General features: G+C 49.8%; 1 protein-coding gene across 3 annotated transcripts; it reads left to right on the top strand.

Moving 5' to 3' along the window:
* The first annotated feature begins 3,741 nt into the window (after positions 1–3,741).
* LOC127761541 (uncharacterized) lies at positions 3,742–7,428 on the top strand. 3 transcript variants are annotated; one of them, XM_052285860.1, is made up of 2 exons: positions 3,742–4,338; positions 7,229–7,428. In XM_052285860.1, exon 1 carries the CDS (start codon positions 3,933–3,935, stop codon positions 4,299–4,301), a length of 369 nt encoding a protein of 122 aa, XP_052141820.1. In that variant the 5' UTR covers positions 3,742–3,932; the 3' UTR covers positions 4,302–4,338; positions 7,229–7,428. The 3 variants fall into 3 exon arrangements, with proteins under 3 accessions (XP_052141820.1, XP_052141828.1, XP_052141812.1); XM_052285868.1 differs by lacking the exon at positions 7,229–7,428 and adding an exon at positions 5,748–6,198; XM_052285852.1 differs by lacking the exon at positions 7,229–7,428 and adding an exon at positions 6,129–6,341 and having other exon boundaries at positions 3,748–4,338.
* The last annotated feature ends 12,382 nt before the right edge of the window (positions 7,429–19,810 follow it).

Raw genomic sequence — 19,810 nt, 5'->3', positions numbered from 1 at the left:
TGAGAAAACAGAGGAACCATTTCTTTTACACGCATGTCAGACAAATACTTGTTGGCGTGCTTCTCTGATTAGAGGTGTCAAACGATATTGATGGGCATGACACGGATTTGGCTTTCGACGTTTTATGTGATTATAAGAGCTTCCCTTTGTTGCCAACACTAAGATATATAACAACATTTCTTATGTGGTGGATGCAGCCATGGTTGAAGCAGCAGCTTTGAGAGATGGATTATTATTGGCACAACAAATTGGTTGTAGTCATGTGGAATTCCAATCAGATTGTATGGAAGTAGGGATGGTAATAGGGACCCAACCACCGATCCCCCGCAGGGTAAACCTCTATTAGGGGCTGTAAATGGGAGCATATCACTCTCCATGGGTGTGTTGTCGGCCAAATGGGCCACCCGTCGGGTGGGCCGGGGGCAGGAGCGTTCTACACACCCCCGGCCCCGAATCCCCATGGGGCCAAGAGTTATCAGGGAAAGGTAGATATCCCTCAAGGCTGCAGCCCAGATAGAAGCTAAAAGCCCAGTTACACGGCCCAATTCAAAGGTCCACCTATATATCTTCTAGTAAAACCCTAGCACACCCCTCCTCTCAGATCCAAATACACACTCCTCCGGTCCCTTCCTCCAGCGCCGCACTGACGCATCCATGCCGTCGCCGTCCTCAAGGTAGCATGCCTGCACGAGCGCCACACCTCCAAGCAGCTGAAGTGCCGCGCCGTCGTCGCCGCATCAAAGACAGCGTTGCACAAGCGTCTGCGTCGCTCCGCCATTACGGCATCCAAGTTTCCAACCATCGATGCCAGCTGCACTGCAGCAGCGAGGTGTTCTACTACACCAATGCTATCACCTGCTAGGCTGCTAGTGTTGCTTGTCCTGTGCAACAAAGCAACAGCTCCATGGCACATCAACCTCTTACTAGCATTTACTTGCCCTCTTTATTTTCTTGTATTTCTTTGGACTGAATGCTTCCATAGCTCTCTGTTTGGGATGAATCAAATAGATCTGTGCATGTGTATCTTCAAAAGATGTTTGTGGATGTCTATGCTTGTTTCAAATAGGTTTTTTTTTGGATGATTTTCTATTCTCTACCATAAATTGGACTCTCCGCCTGCTGCTCCCCTAATACCTGAGAATTCATCATCGGGAGTGGGCACCCGTCAGGTGCTTCCTACCTGGGCGGGGACAGGGGAAAACACTCCCCCATGTGCGGGGATGGGGATAGGGACGGGAAAATTATTTAGCCACGGGGACGTGGCGGGAAGGCAAAACCCGGTGGGTGCAGCCCCGTTGCCATCCCTATATGGAAGTCTTCACAACAATGCAAAAGGGAGGTTTTTTTTGCCACGGCAGCAGTTGCGATTTATGATGAATGCTACCAGTATTGGAAAGATTTTCGTTCTATCTCCACTAGTCATTGTATTAGAGATAGTAATGTCGTGGCTCATGAGCTAGCTAGGCAAGCTTTGATAGGCAAAAATTCTTTTGTTTGGATAGACAGTCCCCTGCCTTCATTCAGTAACTTCTTGTTAACGATGTAACTATTTTCTCGAATGAATAAAGCTAGCTGTGAGAATTAAAAAAAAAACACTAAGACACGAAAAAAGAGACACCACTATTTGCCCCGCTGCGCGCTCGCCCCCCCCCCCCCAATCGCCGCTCCACCCGCAGGCCGCCGGCCTCCCTCACTGAAGAGGAAAAGAAGAGAGAAGAGAGAAAAGAGAAGATAAGGAGAAGGAAAAAAAAGATGTGTAGCTGATATGTGGGCTCCACATATTTTTTTAAATTTTTTTGCTAACTAAAATGCCACATCAGCGAAACAACCCACATATACTGCCATAGAACCTTGAGTGCACGGTTTGTGTGAGTTTAATGATACACATTTTTGGTTTTGTGGTTAAGGGACCTAAAAAAATCTCACTGTTAAGTTGAGGGACCTTCGGTGAACTTGTTGCGCTACACAACCTATTCGGAACAGTGGGCCCCATAATGCATGACATTACTAGTGGAAGAGCTAGGGGTAGTTGTTGGGCTCACCTATTATTTTGGTTGCCTCTATTTCCGTACGGAATAAGTGTATTTTGCCTCCCTCAACCGCAATATCCAGTATAACGTCTCCTCTATCTTCAAAAACTAAAGTAAATTGAATCCCTTAGCTATTTGGATAGTGGTTTTCTCATACGCGATGCTTATGGGACCCACATGTAAATGAGAAAGAAAATAAAAAGTCACTCAACCTAATCTCATCCTTTTCTTTTTTCTCACATCGCTCTCTATCTCCCATTATCTCTCTTGCCAGCCGGTGGTAGCGGCCAGTTTCGTTGGGGGTGGCGGCGGGAGTTCCAACTCTTGTGGGAGCCCACGGCCGGAGGGCTCTTCGACAAAGAAAGAACTACACGCCATGTGCAGCAGCAACATCGCGGTCGTTCCTTGACGTCGAACTCGGAGCGGTTCTGCTTGAGGAGGTACAACATCGCGAAGAGGTTGTCGGTGTCCATCTTTGTGTCCACCAGGATCCGTCCTGGCGCTGCCACCATCGTCGCTGGCCTCCACAGCGGTGTCATCCTTGCCGTCCCTTCCTTCATCTGCGTCGCTAGCGACTGAGCTGGAGAGCTAGAGACCTTGTGGCAGTCGCTGTCGCCCCCCCCGGGCTATCCAATCCGGTGAGCAGTTAAAGCAGGCATATGCCAATTAAAGCTGCGTTCTTTTTAGATTTTTCAAACGGCTAATTAGCCGCACGCAAAATGAGAAACATGATTAGCATATGATTAGTTAAGTATTAATATATAAAAATTGATGAATACATTTATTAGAAATTTTTAAACAACTTTTATATATAAACTTTTCATGTAAAATGCATAGTTTAACAGTTTAAAAGCGTGCTAACCGAAATCGAGAAGTAGCTGAGCTCCAAAAGCTGAAAAGACCGCAGCCTAACCTGGCCAAGCAATTCGAGGGAGCTATGCCCTACCACCACGACAAGCCATTAAATGCTAGTTTGCACGAGGAGTGAGACAGAGGGACGAGGGGGTATAGCTGGCTGCGCACGGGGGAAAGAGCTCTCCGGCTGTGGGCTCCCATAGGAGTTGGAACTCCCGCTGCTAGCCCGGTGATGTTGGTCATTGTCATTGGCTAGGGAGAGATAGAGAGAGCGGGAAAGAGATAGAGGTGAGGAAAATGAAAAAGATGAGACTAGAACAACTGATGTGTGGGGCTATTATTTTTTTTTCTTACTTACATGTGGGTCCCATGAGTGCCACGTAGGATAAAACCACTATCCAAACAGGCAAGGGACTCGATTTGCTCTAGTGTTTAAAGATATAGGAGATGTTATATCCGGTATTGCGATTGAGGGAGGTGAATTTAATCATTAGCAATAGTCGAGAGAGGACAAATAGACTTATTCCTTTCCGTGCATACACGAGATATTTAACCAAAAAAAAAAAAACTTCCCTGTGAAAAATTAGTGGGGGCCCAGGAGGAAATCTCCTTATATGGGCCTTTTAATCGAGAGCAAGGCAGAAAGGTGTTGAAAAATTGGCGCATCCTTTGTTTTTTCCCCTTTTTCCTTGCTACTGACTGTTAAAAGTTTATACAGTACTTATGTAGAGCAGCACAAACTTATGAAATCTATGATTAATCAGCTAGCCGTTGGGATCTCTAATTGTACTAGCCGTTGGGATCTGTTTTTGAATTTGAACTTCACATTTGAGCTTTCAGAAGGCCAAGCTCAAAATTAAACCCCATTTTACCGTAGCTGTTGGGGAATGGGGAGGAGTTGTAGTAACTGTAGCAATTTCCTTTTGTCGCTGTGCCACGCCACCCAACCCAACCCAACCCACCACCGCGAGCACCAAATCCAATCCATAGCCAGATTGAATTCCCCGACGAGAAATCCGCGACAGCCGCCGCGTTGCGCCGGCGGCGATGGATCGCGGCGGCCGGCCGGGGTGGCTGCCGTCACTGGGGTTCGCGTTCCTGAGCTTCAACTGCGGCATGGCGATCTACCGCTCCAGCAGCGACCCCTCCGCGGTGGCCTTCGTCGTCGTCGCCTACCTCGCGCTCATCGCGCTCTTCCGCTGCCTACACCTGCTGGAGCGCGCCCCCGCGGGGGGGCAGGCCCGGGCGTCGATGAAGGCGGCGGTGTGGGGGCTCTCCACGCTCCTCACGCTCATGTTCTCCTACAAGGTCGCCGCCATCATGCCGCTCTGGGGCGCCGCGGGCGTCTGGGTGATGGGGCTCGGCACCATCGTCGCCGGCTTCTACGCCTTCTTCGTGCACCGCGAGGCCCCCTAGATGATGATGGCGATGGCGAACTTCTGTGAGATCGATGGTGCGTTCTTGAACCCCTCACTCTCTCTGCTTTGCTTACACTTGACTAGTGGTAGATTATTTATTAGATCTGTTTGGAACGAAGACTCTTGACTTGACCCAACTAGATCTAGATTGAAATTGGATGAGCAGTTGACTCGATGGAAGAATTTGATCTGGGAATTAGATGGGGGATTCGGAATTGGAACTATTGGAGATTTGCTGTAGCTTTCAAGATACAGAACAAGGGGTTTCTGATTGGGAATGTAGTAATCGAGAGCAGGAGCAGTAGCAATTAGTTAAAATCTCTTGTGCGAAAGTCGCGGCGTGGGGAATGGGGAAAGCTGTTCAACATTAGAGAAGGGACTAATAAGACCATGAGTTTTCTAAGCCATATGTGTGACAATAAGCTGAGAGCTGAGACACCATGAATTTTCTAAGCCATACAAGTGTGAATATATATAGCTGAGACCTGAGAGCTGATGCTTTGGTGGGTCAGTACATGAGAGGGTGAGGAGAAAGAGATGTTTTGTCATATATGGAGTCAGGAACTGGTGCTAATTTGTTGCAGAGGGAGAGGAAGAGAAAAAGGTTTTGTGCATAGTAAAGCCGTGGAAGAATAGGGTGGCCCATCTGTTATGGTCAATACTCTAGGATTTAATTATTGGGGTAAATAGGGAGTTGGAGAATGGAGAACTAGGAAATATCCAAATAGGAGCTTCAAACTCTTGAAGATATTTCCATTTGTTTGAACAGAGAAATATGCAGAATTGGTCTTTCCGAAATTTCCTAGTCCTTTTTCAAAAGATGTAACGCCAAAGAATCTTTGACTAGTATGGTCAAGGAGAAAGTTGAACATGTTTTCTTTTTCCTTGATGCATGTTTCTAGATCAAATATCCAAGGTTAAAGTTTGAAACTGTGCAGCCCACTCCTAACGTTCCTATCACCGAGCTTTTCTGAGACCATAATGTTTCACCCACATTTTGTTATCTTTTAATTGGTTGTTTATTTTGCCTAAGAAAGTATTATCCATCTCCTTCTCTAGCTTAATAGGCGAAATGCTATTTTCAAGTGATTTCATCATGATACTGAACTCAAACCTGTTGGGGAGCGTTTCTTTCTTTTGTTGAAATTCAAAACATTGAATTACATGGAAGGTATAACTGATTTCTCAAAGATGGTGTGAAAAACTCAAGTTCAGCTAGCTACATGTTTAGTATTATGCAGTTTCCACTTCCAAAAGATATCAAGAATACTAGCTGCACATCATTTTAGTACAAGGCTATGTTTTAGGGCAAACTCTTGTACAACTATAGAAATGATCAATGAGACTAACGATTAGTATCGTACCGTTGTTTCCTGAGAAATATTGCTGGTGGACTTCTTTTTTTATGACAAATTTCGTATATCTTCTCCCTGTCATGTTGCAGGACCCTTGGTGCTGTTCAATTTTGCGTCAGCTATCAAACTGTAGCTCATATTCCCACTTGTAAATTCTGAAACCATTAGGTCTGCACTACCTACAATTTGTCCCATAAAGTTAAATAGTTAAAGTTTCATGTGCTAGACTTTTCTTGTAACACAAAAAATCTTGGGCACCATGGGCAGAATGTATTGGAATGGTCAACTTTTATCAGAAAAAATAGAGGAAAATGATACACACCATGGATACTGTTGGAGTAAATGGCTTCAAAACAATATTTTTTTAAACGTGGAGTAGCATCATAACACCAACACTGGCCTCTCGCCATGCACTGCCTTGCCATGTAAAACATCAGCAGTTGCCATTAATGAATTCCTGCATATTTCAGGGCCTGGAATGCGATGCACCCGTAGATGATGAAGCAAACTGTTCCTCTTGTTAAAATCCTTAGTAAACCTTATTGTGGTTTTTAAAGTTTGCCTTTCCATCCATGTAAATTTGGGCTTGAAAGTTTGATGATAACCACAACGATGTACTGCACCGGAGCACATTTGGTATGATGCATGATGGAGCTATGTATGCATGATTTTATCTTCTGTTGCGTGCAAGCTGCACACGTGAGTTTGTATTAAGTAGAAACTAGCTGGGTGACCTGCGCAATTGCGCGGCTAGCACCCATATAAAATTATCTATTTTCTATATTTGACATTACTAAAAATTTGTTAAATAGCCATTATGTTGTCTTATAACCTTGAAAGATCATCCTTAAATTTTTATAGTTTTTTATTTAAAAGTCACACCAGTAGTTACCCCTTACTCTTTTATCACCCCATTATTTGTTTATTCGATCTATCACGACTTTTATTTATCTTCCTTTAAACCTTTAAAAATTACACCTTCTAGTTTTTAAGAGTCCATTGTCTCGTCGGGTTTCGTTATTAGAATTTTTAGGAGTGTTTCAAACGTCAATATTTTATTTCTCTATGATTCGCCTGTTATCTCCCATATTTATTGTTGTTGGGATTCTAAAAATTGAACATAACTATTGTTGGGGGTTCATATTTTACTTTCTAGAAATCCACCCAACCGTCACCGGCTTCGCCATACTATACTTGTCATGGTGATTTTAAAAATCGAACATGATTGTTATTGTGATTTACTTTTTATTTTCTAGAAGTCCCACCAACCGTTTTGACCGTGCTGCTTAACAGCTTGTCTATCGTCCCTTCTCTTAATCATCATTGGGATTCTATTTGTGGTTTTGTTTATAGTTTTTAGATGTCGCATCAACTGCCACCAACTTACTCCTTTACGGGCCTAATATTTCTCTCCACTTTATTGTCATATATCATAGTTGAGTTCTAGATGGACTTTTTTTTTTGAAATTCCATATTTTTCATTCCGATATTTTCTTATTCCTACTTGAACTCTTATAATTATTTTTTCTATTTTATGAAACTTATTTTATTTTTTATTTCGAATTTTCAGGATTCCCTTTTTTAATTTCTAGCAGTCCCGCCAACCGCTGCTGGCTCCATACCGCTGCACTCCTGTATGGTCTACCCGTTGTTTCCCCTGTTTATTTTCATTGAGATTTTAAAAATAAAACATGATTGTTATTGCGATTTATTTTTACTTTATAAAAGTCATGCCAATCTATGCTGCTTAACGTCCTGTCTGTCGTTCTTGGGGTTTTATTTGTGGTTTTGTTTATAATTTTTAAATGTCCCATCAACCGTTTACCATCTTAATGTTTTATGGGTCTATTTTTAATGTTATTTGTCATCGTTGAGTTCTAGGTTGATTAATTATTTGAAAATTCCATATTTTTTATTCTGATTTTTTATTTATAAAGTGTATTCCTACTTGAACTCTTATAATTATTTTTCTATTTTTGGAATTTATTTTATTTTTATTCTGAATTTTAATTATTCTCATATTCAGTTCTATAAAGTGTATTCCTACTTAAACTCTTATAATTATTTTTCTATTTTAGGAATTTATTTTATTTTTATTTGGAATTTTAATTATTTTGTATTTAGTTCTATAAGGACTCTTATTCATATATTAATTATTTTTAATTCTGAATTTCAGTTATTTCTAAATTGTATTCCTACTTGAACTCTCTTTTTTCTTTTCTAATTTCAGAATTTATTTTATTTTTAATTTTGAATTTTAGTTAATCTCGTATTCGGTTCTATATGGACTCTTTTTCCAATATTACTTATTTTTAATTTCGAATTTCAGATATTCCTAAATTATATTCTACTTGAACTCTTTTTTTTTCTTTTTTTCCGATTAATGTGGGAATTTCTAACCTCTATTGGTGCTTTCTTTCAAGACCGTTTTAATAATATAATAGATAGATATTGTGACTTGTGAGACAATATTGCTAGTTTGTTAAGGAAGCTCATCCGTGACCGTGAGTTTGTAGGTATGGCAGAGAGAGAGGGGGGGGGGGGGGGAGACGGAGTGAGGGAGAGAGAGAGAGAGGGAGAGAGAGATGTGCCGGCGTCGGACTTGGAGCTTGATGCGGCCATGGCGACTCATGCGGATGTCTCCAGCCGCTCGTCACCAGCGGTTGGGACCTCGCAGTGTCACCCACCTCCTTTTCTGGCTCCGCATCACCAAGCCGCTCCCCGACCGCCACTTCTTGTCGCCGGAAACGCGTCGGAGCTCTGTTCCCCTCGTGCATCGGTGAGCCTCGCCATTTCCTCCTCCTTCGGCCGACGTTTCCTGTCACGCCGCGTCTCCTCCCTCTCTTCCTAACTCCACCCGCACTTTCCAATGGACCCGCCGGTCCTCGGCCGCGCCTCGGCCTTCGTCGAGAGCTGCTGGAGCTCCGCCGCCTCCCTCCGCCTCCCGCCTCCCTCGACGCCGTGCCCCTCGGTGAGCTCCGTCGCCTCCCCGTCTGCCTCCTCCGCTTCCTCTCGCCGCCTCCCACGCTGTCTTCGCTCACCGTCGGCGTCGTCGCCGGTGATCTCTTGGGCCAGGTGGTTGCCGCCGGCCGCCTTGCGTGCGTGCCCGCGTGGTCGCGCCGCTCCGTCGCCCTCGTGGCCACCCGATTGGCTTGGGCCGATCTAGGCCGTCGGTTCCCGTGGACCGGCGGTGGATCGCCTTCGTGGTCCCAGTGCACGGTGAACCGATCACCTTGTGTCACTGACGTGTGGGGCCCGCCTGTCGGCGCTGGGTCCTTTGATGACGTCAACAGCAACCTTTCCTTAGAGAAAATAACTAATAATTGCGCAATATATTGATTTTAATTCTAGAAATTTATTTAAATGACTCAAAACTTCTAAAATTCATAAGTAATTCATATGAACTCCAAATTGGGCCATTCAACTTGCAAAATTCATCTAAAATTGAGCTCTACATGTTTGTTTACTCTTCATGTACAGTTTACTTGATTTTTTTAGAGTTTTCCTCGTTTTGCGTGCCATCGCGTAGTTTCCGCTGTCTCGGAAGATCGCGGTCGCGAGGAAAAGAGTTCGGAAGACCGTTTGAAGAAGCAAGGCAAGTCACACATTCCCTTTGAGCATGTTGAACCTAATTTACAAATGTTCTTCCTTTTGCAAATAAAATTGCATGTTTTGCTAATTACATGGGAATAGGGTTTACCTATCTTGTGCCATGTTTACTTGATATCCGTCCTTTGTCAAACTTGGGTGATAATTTGACTAGCTCGTGTCACTAATGTTGATCTTGCTATAATCATGATATGTTTAGCCATGCTTAAACACCACTAGCTCACTTAATGGGGGAATAACTACATTAGCTACATTAGCATCTTGATGAGCTGCGTGCTCAAGACATATGGCCATGTTTTATTGGTCGTAATTATCCAATTAAAATATGGCTTAATGGTGGGCTGCGGGTGCATGGTTTTGCTAGACGCACACATGGCAATTAAGGATCGGTTCGTGGCAAACCTTGGAAGACTTACCGCGTTTACCACAAGCAGGAATGGGTAACTGCTAGTTCAGGTGGTTTGGTTGGGCCTGTTTATAGAAATCATTTAATAAACCATTTCTAGTTATGGGAAAGGTCTTGTCACAATAACTCGCATGGTTCCGTGTCAGGCATGGCACGGTGACATACGGTAGATTGTGTCTTGTGGGTACAATTGTGCACCTCTCGCCAGAGTAAAACTATTCAAATAGCCGTGCCTGCGGTTGTGGATGATCGACCAGATTCGCTATGATTAGTACCACTTTATTAATAACCTGACATAATGAACTGGTGTAGTTCAGGTGGTTTGGTTGGGCCTGTTTCTAGAAATCATTTAATAAACCATTTCTAGAAATTATATTAAAGTTAAAACAATTTAATCAAGTGAATTAATAAGGGAATTAAAAATTCCCTTAAAAAATCATGGCTGGAAGTATTTTTGTAATATTCTCTGTGCCCTAATATATTATCTGAAACTTCCCGTGAATTTTTGGAGCTCAAGAAGTAATTTTAATATAACAAACATCATTTCATCAATTAAGTAAAACGAAAAACAAATTAAAATTTTCCCCTTCACTTTGGGCCGCTTCTGGCCGAAAGTCCATCCGTCCTCCCTGGCTTGCTTCTCCCTTCCTCTCTTTCTCTCGGGCCGCCTCTCTCCACCTCAGTCCTCCCTCCTCCCTAGGCTGTCAGCCCATTTGCCTCCTCTTCCTTCCAAGTACACAATGCGTCCCTCCCCTTCCAAGAGTCGCCAACAGGTGGGGCCCACCTGTCAGGCTCTCCTTCAACCTCCAGCCGGTTGACCTGCCATGCCGCCCACTCCGCTGCCGATTCCGCACCGCCTGTCCACCTCCTCTGCCCCGCGCTCTCGCCCCCGCCCATGGGACCGCGTCGCCCCATGTCCTCACTCTCCTCCCACACTCCTCCGCGGAAATCGGCGCCGCAACTCCCTTATCCTCACGACGCCGCCTCCACTCCACCGGCCGTTGCCGCCTCGACCCGAGCTCCTCACCGCTTCCCGAGCTTATAAAATCCATCCTCGCACCTCCCTCTCTCATTTTCCTAAGTTGCCTGAGCTCCCCGTGTCCTCTCCCGTGCTCCTCACGCCGCTCCCCATCTCTGCTTCAAGCCAGCGAGCTCCGGTCACGTGCCACCGCCGTGCTGTCCCCACCGCCGACTCCGCCGTTGCGCGCTGCTCCTCGGCCACCACTTCTTAAGTACTGAAACCCAAAGAAACCCTGTCGCCACCACGAACCGCATTTGCCGTCTCCAGCAGCTCGTCGCCGCTGATTGGGACCACGACGGGTCACCCGCCTCGCCCGTCCTCCTCCTTCACCCCACGCTCTCGCACCCGCCCGTGGGACCACGTCGCCCACGTCCCCTACTCCATCCGCGGAAAACAGCGCTGCAACTCCCCTCTCCCCACGATGCCACCCCACTCCGCCGGCCGTTGCCGCCCTGACCCGAGCTCCAGCCGATTGGGACCACAACGATGGTTCACCGGCCCCGCCTCGCCTCGTCCACCTATTTCGGCCCGTGCTCTCGCACCCGCCCGTGGGACCGCGTAGCCCCATGTCCTCGCTCTCCTCCCCTACTCCATCCGCGGAAATTGCCGCCCCGACCCGAGCTCGTCGCCACCTCTCGAGCCTATAAAATCCATCACCAAACCTCCCTCTCTCATTTTCCCAAGTTGCCTGAGCTCCCTGCATCCTCTCCCGTGCTCCCCGTGCCGCTCCCCATCTCGCCGGTGAGCTCCGGTCGCGTGCCACCGCCGCCCTAGCCGCCGCCGTCGCGCCGCCCCCACTGCCGGCTTCGCCGTTGCGCCCCACTCCTTCGGCGCCGAAACTCACTGAAACCCTGTCGCCACCACGAACCTGAGGTCGCCACCACATTTGCCGCCTCTAGCTGCTCGTAGCCGGCAATTGGGACCACGACGACGGGTCACCCGCCCGTGGGATCGCGTCGCCCCACTTCCCCGCTCTCTTCTCCCACTCTCTCCGTGGAAATCAGCGTTGCAACTCCCGTCATCCCACGCCATCGCCCCCTCTCCACCGGCCTTTGCCACCCCGACCCGAGCTCCTCGCCGTCTCCTGAGCCTATAAAATCCATCCCCGCACCCCCCTCTCTCATTTTCCCAAGTTGCCTGAGCTCCCCGCGTCTATCGTGCTCTCCACGCCGCTCCCCATCTCTGCCTCTTGCCGGTGAGCTCAGGTCGCATGCCGCCGCCGCGCGGCACTCACCGCCGGCTTCGCCGTTGCGTGCCGCTCCTTGACCACCACTTCTTCGGCGCCGAAACCCACCGAAACCTTGTCATCACCACGAACCTGAGGCCGACACCGCATTTGCCGACTCTAGCCGCTTGTAGCCGGCGATTGGGACCACGACGACGGTTCACCAGCCCTGCCCTGTCCACCTATTCTGGCCCATGCTCTCGCACCCGTCCGTGGGACAGCGTAGCCCCACGTCCCCTCTCTCCTCCCCACTCCATCCGCGGAAATTGCCGCCCGACCTGAGCTCCTCGCCGCCTTCCGAGCCTATAAAATCTATCCCCACACCTCTCTCTCTCATTTTCCCAAGTTGCCTTAGCTCCCCGCGTCCTCTCATGTGCTTCTCGTGCCGGTCCCCATCTCTGCCTCTCGCTAGTGAGCTCTGGTCGCGTGCCGTCGCCGCCGCGTCGTCCTCACCGCCGGCTTTGTCGTTGCACGCCGTAGCTCGACCTCCACTTCTTTGGCACCGAATCCCACCGAAACCCTGTCGCCACCACGAACCCATGGCCGCCACCGCATTTGCCGTCTCCAGCCACTCGTCGCCGGTGGTTTGGACCACGATGGGTCACCTGCCTCTCCCTGTCCACCTCCTCCGCCCCACGCTCTCGCACCCGCCTGTGGGACTGCATCGCCCCACGTCCCCGCTCACCTCCTCCACTCCCTCCGTGGTAATTGGAGCTGCACCTCCCCTCACACCACAATGCCGCCCCCACTCCACCGGCCTTTGTCGCCCCGACCCGAGCTCCTCGCCGTCTCCTGAGCCTATAAATCCATCCCCGCACCTCCCTCTCTCATTTTCCCAAGTTGCCTGAGCTCCCCGTGTCCTTTCCCGTGTTCCCCACGCCGCTCCCTATCTCTGCCTCTCGTCGATGAGCTCCGGTCGCGTGCCACCGGCGCGCGGCTCAAACCGCCAGCTTCGCCGTTGCGCGCCGCTTCTCGGCCACCACTTCTTTGGTGCCGAAACCCACTGAAACCTTGTCGCTACCATGAACCTGAGGCCGACACCGCTTTTGCCGTCTCCAGCCGCTTGTAGCCCGCGATTGGGACCACGACGACAGTTCACCCGCCCCGCCCCGTCCACCTATTCCGATCCGTGCTCTCACACCCACCCGTGGGATCGCGTAGCCCCACGTCTCCGCTCTCCTCCCCAACTCCATCCGTGAAAATTGGCGCCGCAACTCCTCCCCACGACTCCGTCCCCACTCCACCGGCCATTGCCACCCCGACTCGAGCTCCTTGCCGACTCCCGAACCTGTAAAATCCATCCCCGCACCTCCCTTTCTCATTTTCCAAAGTTGCCCGAGCTCCCCGCATCCTCTACCGTGTTCCCCACGCCGCTCCCCATCTCTGCCTCTCGCCGGTGAGCTCCGGTCGTGTGCCGCCGCCGCGCCGCCCCCACCGCCGGCTTCGTCGTTGCACGCCGCTCCTCGACCACCACTACTTTGGCATTGAAATGCGCCGAAACCCTGTTGCTACCACGAACCTGAGGCCACCACCGATATGCCGTCTCCAGGCGCTCATCGCCGGCGGTTTGGACCATGACGGGTCACCTGCCCCGCCCGGTCCTTCTCCTCTTGCTTGCACTATTGCACCCACTGGTGGGACCGCATCACCCAACGTTCCCGTTCTTCTCCCCCACTCCCTTCGCGAGAATCGGCGTCGTAACTCTCCTCTCCCCACGAGGCCGTCCCGACTCCATTGGCCATTGCCACCCCGACCCGAGTTCCTCGCTGTTTCCCGAGCCTATAAAATCCATCCCCGCACCTCCCTCTCTCATTTCCCAAATTTCCCGAGCTCCCCGCGTCCTCTCCCATGCTCCCCACGTTGCTCCCCATCTCTGCCTCTCGGCGGTGAGCTCCGGTCGCGTGCCGTCGCCACCCTAGCCACCGGTGAGCCGCCCCCATCTCCGCCTCTCGCTGGTTAGCTCCCGTCGTGTGCTGCCGCCGTGTCGCCCCCATTGTCGCGTCGCTTGTCGTCAGCGGTTGGGACCACGACGGGTCACCCGTCCCGCCCCGTCCACCTCCAACGCACTGCGCTCTCGCACCCGCCTGTGGGACCGCCTCGACCCACATCCTCACTCCCCTCCCCCACTCCCTCTGCGGAAATCGGTGCCACAACTCTCTCCCTACGACACCACCCCCACTCCACTGGCCGTTGCCACCCCGACCTTAGCTCCTCGCTGCCTCCCGAGCCTGTAAAATCCATCCTCGCACCTCCCTTTCTCATTTTCCCAAGTTGCCTAAGCTCGCCACATCCTATACTGTGTTCCCCACACCGCTCCCCATCTCTGCCTCTCGCCGGTGAGCTCTGGTCGCGTGCCGCCGCCGTCCTATACACCACCACGCCGCCCCCACTGCCAGCTTCACCATGGCACGCCGCTCCTCGGCCACCACTTCTTCGGCACCGAAACCCGCCGAAACCTTGTTCCCAGCACGAACCTGAGTTCGCCACCGCATTTGCCGTCTAAAGCCGCTCGTCGCCGGCGGTTGGGACCACGACGGGTCATCCGTCCCGCCCGGTCCACCTCATTCGCTCTGCACTCTCGCACCCGCCCGTGGGACCGCGTCACCCCACGTCCCCACTCTCCTCCCCCACTCCCTCTACGGAAATTTGCGCCGTAACTCCTCTCTCCTCACGACGTTGTCCCGACTCCACCGGCTGTTGCCACCCAACCCAAGCTCCTCGCTGCCTCCCGAGCCTATAAGATCCATCCCCGCACCTCCCTCTCTCATTTTCCTAAATTGCCCGAGCTCCTCGCGTCCTCTCCCGTGCTCCCTATGCCGCTCCCTATCTCTGCCTCTCGCCGGTGAGCTTTGGTCGCGTGCCGACGCCGCCCTATCCGCCGCTGCGCCGCCTCCACTGCCGGCTTCGCCGTTGCGCGCCGCTCCTCGGCCACCACTTCTTCGGCATCGAAACCTGCCGAAACCCTATTGCCACCACGAACCTGCCGAAACCCTATTGCCACCACTTCTTCGGCACCGAAACCCGCCAAAACCCTATCGCCACCACGAACCTGAGGCTGCCACCGCATTTGTCATCTCCAGCCGCTCGTCGCCGGCGGTTGGGACCACGCCGCATCGCCAATCCGATGCCCGGCCGCCACTTCTCGCCACCGGAAACACGCCGGAGCTCTGTTCCCCTCGCGCACCGGTGAGCCTCGCCATTTCCTACTTCGGCCGACGTTTGTCGTCGCGCCGCATCTGCTGCTCTCTTCCTAACTCCACCCCCAATTTCCCTAGGTCCCGCCAGTCCTAGGCCGTGCTACGGCCTTCGCCGGGAGCCCCCGGAGCTCCGCCGCCTCCCTCCACCCCGAGTTCCACCAGTAGCCTCCCTCCGACGTCGTGTCCCTCGTTGAGCTTCGCCGCCTCTCTGTTTGCCTCCTCCGCTTCTTCTCGCTGCCTCCCGCACCGTCGCTGCTCGTCGCCGGCGTCGTTACCGGTGGTCTCTTGGGCCCGGCGGTCGCTGCCGCCCATCGGCCGGCCGCCTTGCGTGCGCGCCCGCGTGGCCGCACCGCCCGGCCGCCCTCATGGCCACCCGATCGGCTTGGGCCGATCTAGGCCGTCGGTTCTCGTGGTCCGGCGGTGGACCGACTTTGTGGTCACAGTCCACAGTGAACCTATCACCTTGTGTCGCTGATGTGTGGGGCCCGCAAGCGCACAGATATACCATTGTAGCATTTCACCTGATGGTATTTTAAGGGTATCATATTTGTTTAATCCTGTGGGAAGATTATAATAGAGAGAACTGTACTAATAATTTATATATTACTTGTAATAACCAAAGTCTAAGCAGGGGTTAGTATAATCCAAAGGGTAGAGTGACACTAAGCAGAAGCATTTATATTCTCATTCATAATGATCTAAACTAAGTGGAAAGAATATAGAAATATCCTATTTCTATACTTCTAGTATATACATATTATACATACATCCTAGTTATAATATTTCTTAGCTAATACTCTGTCACGCCGGAAATTCACTAGTAATTTCCGAACTTGTTTGTGCATAAAACCCTCGTCCAGGAATCAACCGAGGTACACAAACTGACAATTCAATATACAAATCCATCATAATAATAACGTTACATACTTACAAAAGAAAAGAAAACAGCAGTGGAATAACGGTCTAGCGATGGCTTCAGCTCCACTCCCACAGGCAGCTCAACTGGGGTATAAGCCAAACGTCTTCTCCTTCTGGATCCTTTTTCTTCAACTGAGGTTGATTGATTATTGCAAGAATGAGCATATGACATACTCAACAAGCCACACAACAAATATGCAAGTGCACAAAGATACCAAAGGATGGCATAATATAGGCTCATTTGCAAAAGCAGCATTTAGCAAACATTTAAGAAAAGTAAAACAGTAGAGTAATTAATCATCAATTTTAATCAACACTGAACAGCACCCCAATGCTGCACAGGCCCAACCATCCTGAACAACCATACCCGGCTGTACAGATCTAACTCCAAACCAGGAGCTAAACAAATTATTACCAGTTATTGCATCAATAATTATTTGTGAGAGGTGTGAGACTAATCACGAAAAACATTGCTCAACCCGCCCATAACTGCGGGCACGGCTATTCGAATAGTTTTACTCTGGCCAGAGGTGTACCACTGTACCCACAAGACACGATTCCACACATGTTGCCATGCCCCGAAGTACCACCACGGCACTGCAAAGGGGGAAATCGTGACAATACCCTTCGCACAACACAACTCACCACAGTGCACCATTCCTGGATCATAATCACCCCCTCAAAAACAAGAGGCATGGACTCCCCAGCGACCCCCACGGACTTCTCGCCGCTTCTCAGTCTGGCACCCCGTAATGAACCATGCTATACAAAAGGTAAAGCCGTTGCCCATGCTGGCTTGTGGTTGGCACGGTTAATGTTTCACAACAGTAGCTCGCGAACCGGTCCTTAATTGCCATGAGCACGACCTTCAAAACCATGTGCTCACAACCCACCATTGACAAGTTTTAATTATCAATTAATTATCATAATACGATTAGCCATCGTGAGCTACATTTAAATCTAACCATAAGTAATAATGTAATATGATTCACCCCATTAATAAGCTAATGTTTCTAAGCATGGCTAAGCAATTATATATATATATAGCATTTAGCTGAACCAAACCAATATATAAGGTTCTAGCTAATCGAATTATAACCCATAGGAAAATAAAGTCATCTTCGGCCAATAATTAATTGGGAAAGGCTCACCACCCGATGACATTCAAAAATAATGCATAAGTTGAAATAAAACATTAGCTTTAAATGGGTTCAACATGCTCAAAGGGTCGTTTGGGATTTGTGTGACTTGCCTTGCAATAATCGGTCTTCAATTAATCTTCTTGAACACTTCCGACGCACTCACGAACCTTCGCAACGACGGAAACGACAAGCTAACACGCAAAACGAAGAAAAAGACTAATAAAAACCAAATAAACAGTACATATAAAGTAAACAAACATGTAGATCATGATTTTAGATGAATTTAGCAACTTGAACCACTCGAAACCGAGTTACGATGATTTAGTTATGAATTTCCAAAAATTTAATCTATTAGAAAAACAGGAAAAAGAAAAACGATGATGACGTCATGATGACCTCATCATTGGCCGGACCAAGATGGCGACCTCACCGGAGATTGGATGGTCGGCTGCGACTTTGGAGGACATGTACAAGTAGAGGACGACGAGACGAACCCAACTGTACTCACCCTCGAACCAAACGACGAACGACGACGGTCGACGACGAGGTCTAGCGGCGGCGCGGCTTCGGTCGATGGCGGCGACGGGGCTCCGGTGACCGGCGACAGCGGGGAGGGAGCGGCCGAGCTTGTCCACACCTCGGCGCACCTTACGGCGGCGAGGGGAAGCGGTGGCGACGACGGAATCGACGGCGCGGCGCGGCTGGGCGTCGGCCGGCGACGGCGGCGGCTTGCTCGGCGTGGCGGCGGCGCTACGGAGCACGAGAGAACACGGGAGAGGGGCAAACGAAAGAGGAGGACTAGGGGGTCCAATTTATAGCCTTGGATTGAAGAGATCGGACTCCTCCCGCAAGAAATTGATCCGGGAAATAAAAAACTCGGTTTTGGAGATAAACTCGAAAATGAGTTCGATTCGGATAAGATACTCAACGATTAGCTCTGATTTTTGGGGTAAAGATAGAGGAGGATAAGAGTAATATTTCCCCTCAACTAATTTTGCAAACGGAGCACGGGATGCGGCGGATTTGGTGGAGGAAGCGGCAGCTGCACAGGTACAGGACGGCAGCTCGGGCTTCTGCCCAAGCTTGAAGATGAACAGTAACGAGGGAGGCAAATTAGACTTTCGGCTGGGCTTCTACTTTCAAAGACTGATTAAAGGAGGGACAAAAAGCAGACTTCGGGAAAGAGAGGGAAAGGACTGCAGGCTGAGAGGAGACTGGGCCGAGAGTGAGAGGACTTTTCCTAATTCGGCCCGAAAAGGAAAAGGTGAATTTTAATTACTTTTCCAATTAAATTAATCACTGAAATAATCTTTGAATTGTTAAAAATACTTCTATTGCTCAAATAATTTCAAGAAAAATCTTGAAAATACTTCGACCCTCAAAGTATTTAACAAAATTATAATCAGACCATTTAATGATTAATTTAATATGTGGATAATTACTGAAATGCTCTTTGTATGATTAAAATTAAGAGTTGAGCTCCGAAAAATCCGAGAAAATTCCAGAGAGTATAATTAACCATGGAGAATTTAATAAAAATTAAATCCATCCATGCTTTATATTTAGGAAATTTTATTTCCCACATTTAACTTCACTTGTAAATTAATGAACATTTAATATAAATTCTAATAATAATTTATTAAATAATTTATAAATCCTGAAACGAAAATCAGGATGTGACATACTCTCTTTTCGATGCTGTCGAGGAGTAATCCTCTCTAGCGGGAGATCGTGAGATCCCCCTTTTTGTGAGTTCGGCCGGGGCAAAAGGCTCGCTTGGGGAGATCGCGTATCTGCCCTGAACGCTCCAAAATCACGTGTGGGCACCAAGATTATACAGGTTCGGGCCGCTATGGAGTGTAATACCCTACTCCTGTGTGTTTGATTATGGCTGAGTGTTTCAAGGGTTCCTAAACTCTGGAGAGCGTTCCCGCTTCTCTTCTCCTATAGTTCAGGCTTACTGAGAGTCGTCCCTTTTCTCGGTGGGCAAGGTCCTCCTTTTATAGTGCAAGGGGATACTACATGCACCGCCTATACCTACTCTTCTACGGGATGGGGACCCACTCTACCTTGACCGGACCACGATCTGTGCCTTCGCCCGGAAGCTAAGCCGCGGTCCGCCCTTCTGTGGGACCCAGCGCCGCCCCCACCTAACACGGGGGACGGCCCTGTCATTTGCCCTTAAATGGGCGGAGGCCTTTGGCCGTCCTCCTCACGTCGGGAGAACTCCGGATGATGCTCCGATGTGACAGGACATACCTACCTCCACTCCGCCAGAGACAGAGGCGACGTGGGGGCACGACCGCCCGTCCAGTCAGACGTGATTGGCGACAGGCCGGTCACAGACTGGTCAGTCCTGACTGACGTGCGTCAGTCGGGCGGCACCGCACGTCTGCCCTTACCGCATTAAATGCGGTGAGGGGCAGTTGGGGCGCCGCGCGCATTGATAGTGGTTCAGCCTGGGTCCCCTCCCCGCTCGCTCCCCCCGCCACATGGCAGTTGGGCGAGGGCCTCGGGGCAAGGCAGCGCGAGGGCCCGAGGGGCATGACGTGACACCCTGAGGCCCACCGGCCGCTTCTGCGATTCGCGAGGTGCGGGGGTAGGGCCAGGCTGTAGGGTCACGTGGCTGGATGG

Source organism: Oryza glaberrima, chromosome 1 (assembly GCF_000147395.1).
Source record: "Oryza glaberrima chromosome 1, OglaRS2, whole genome shotgun sequence".
NCBI classification, from domain to species: domain Eukaryota; kingdom Viridiplantae; phylum Streptophyta; class Magnoliopsida; order Poales; family Poaceae; genus Oryza; species Oryza glaberrima.
Note: the sequence above shows the minus strand (reverse complement) of the source record. Positions and strands in the feature narration are given on the sequence as shown.

Bases quoted from the DNA above. Each gene is read 5' to 3' on its own strand.
- LOC127761541 (XM_052285860.1), top strand. From the start codon at position 3,933: ATGGATCGCGGCGGCCGGCCGGGGTGGCTGCCGTCACTGGGGTTCGCG.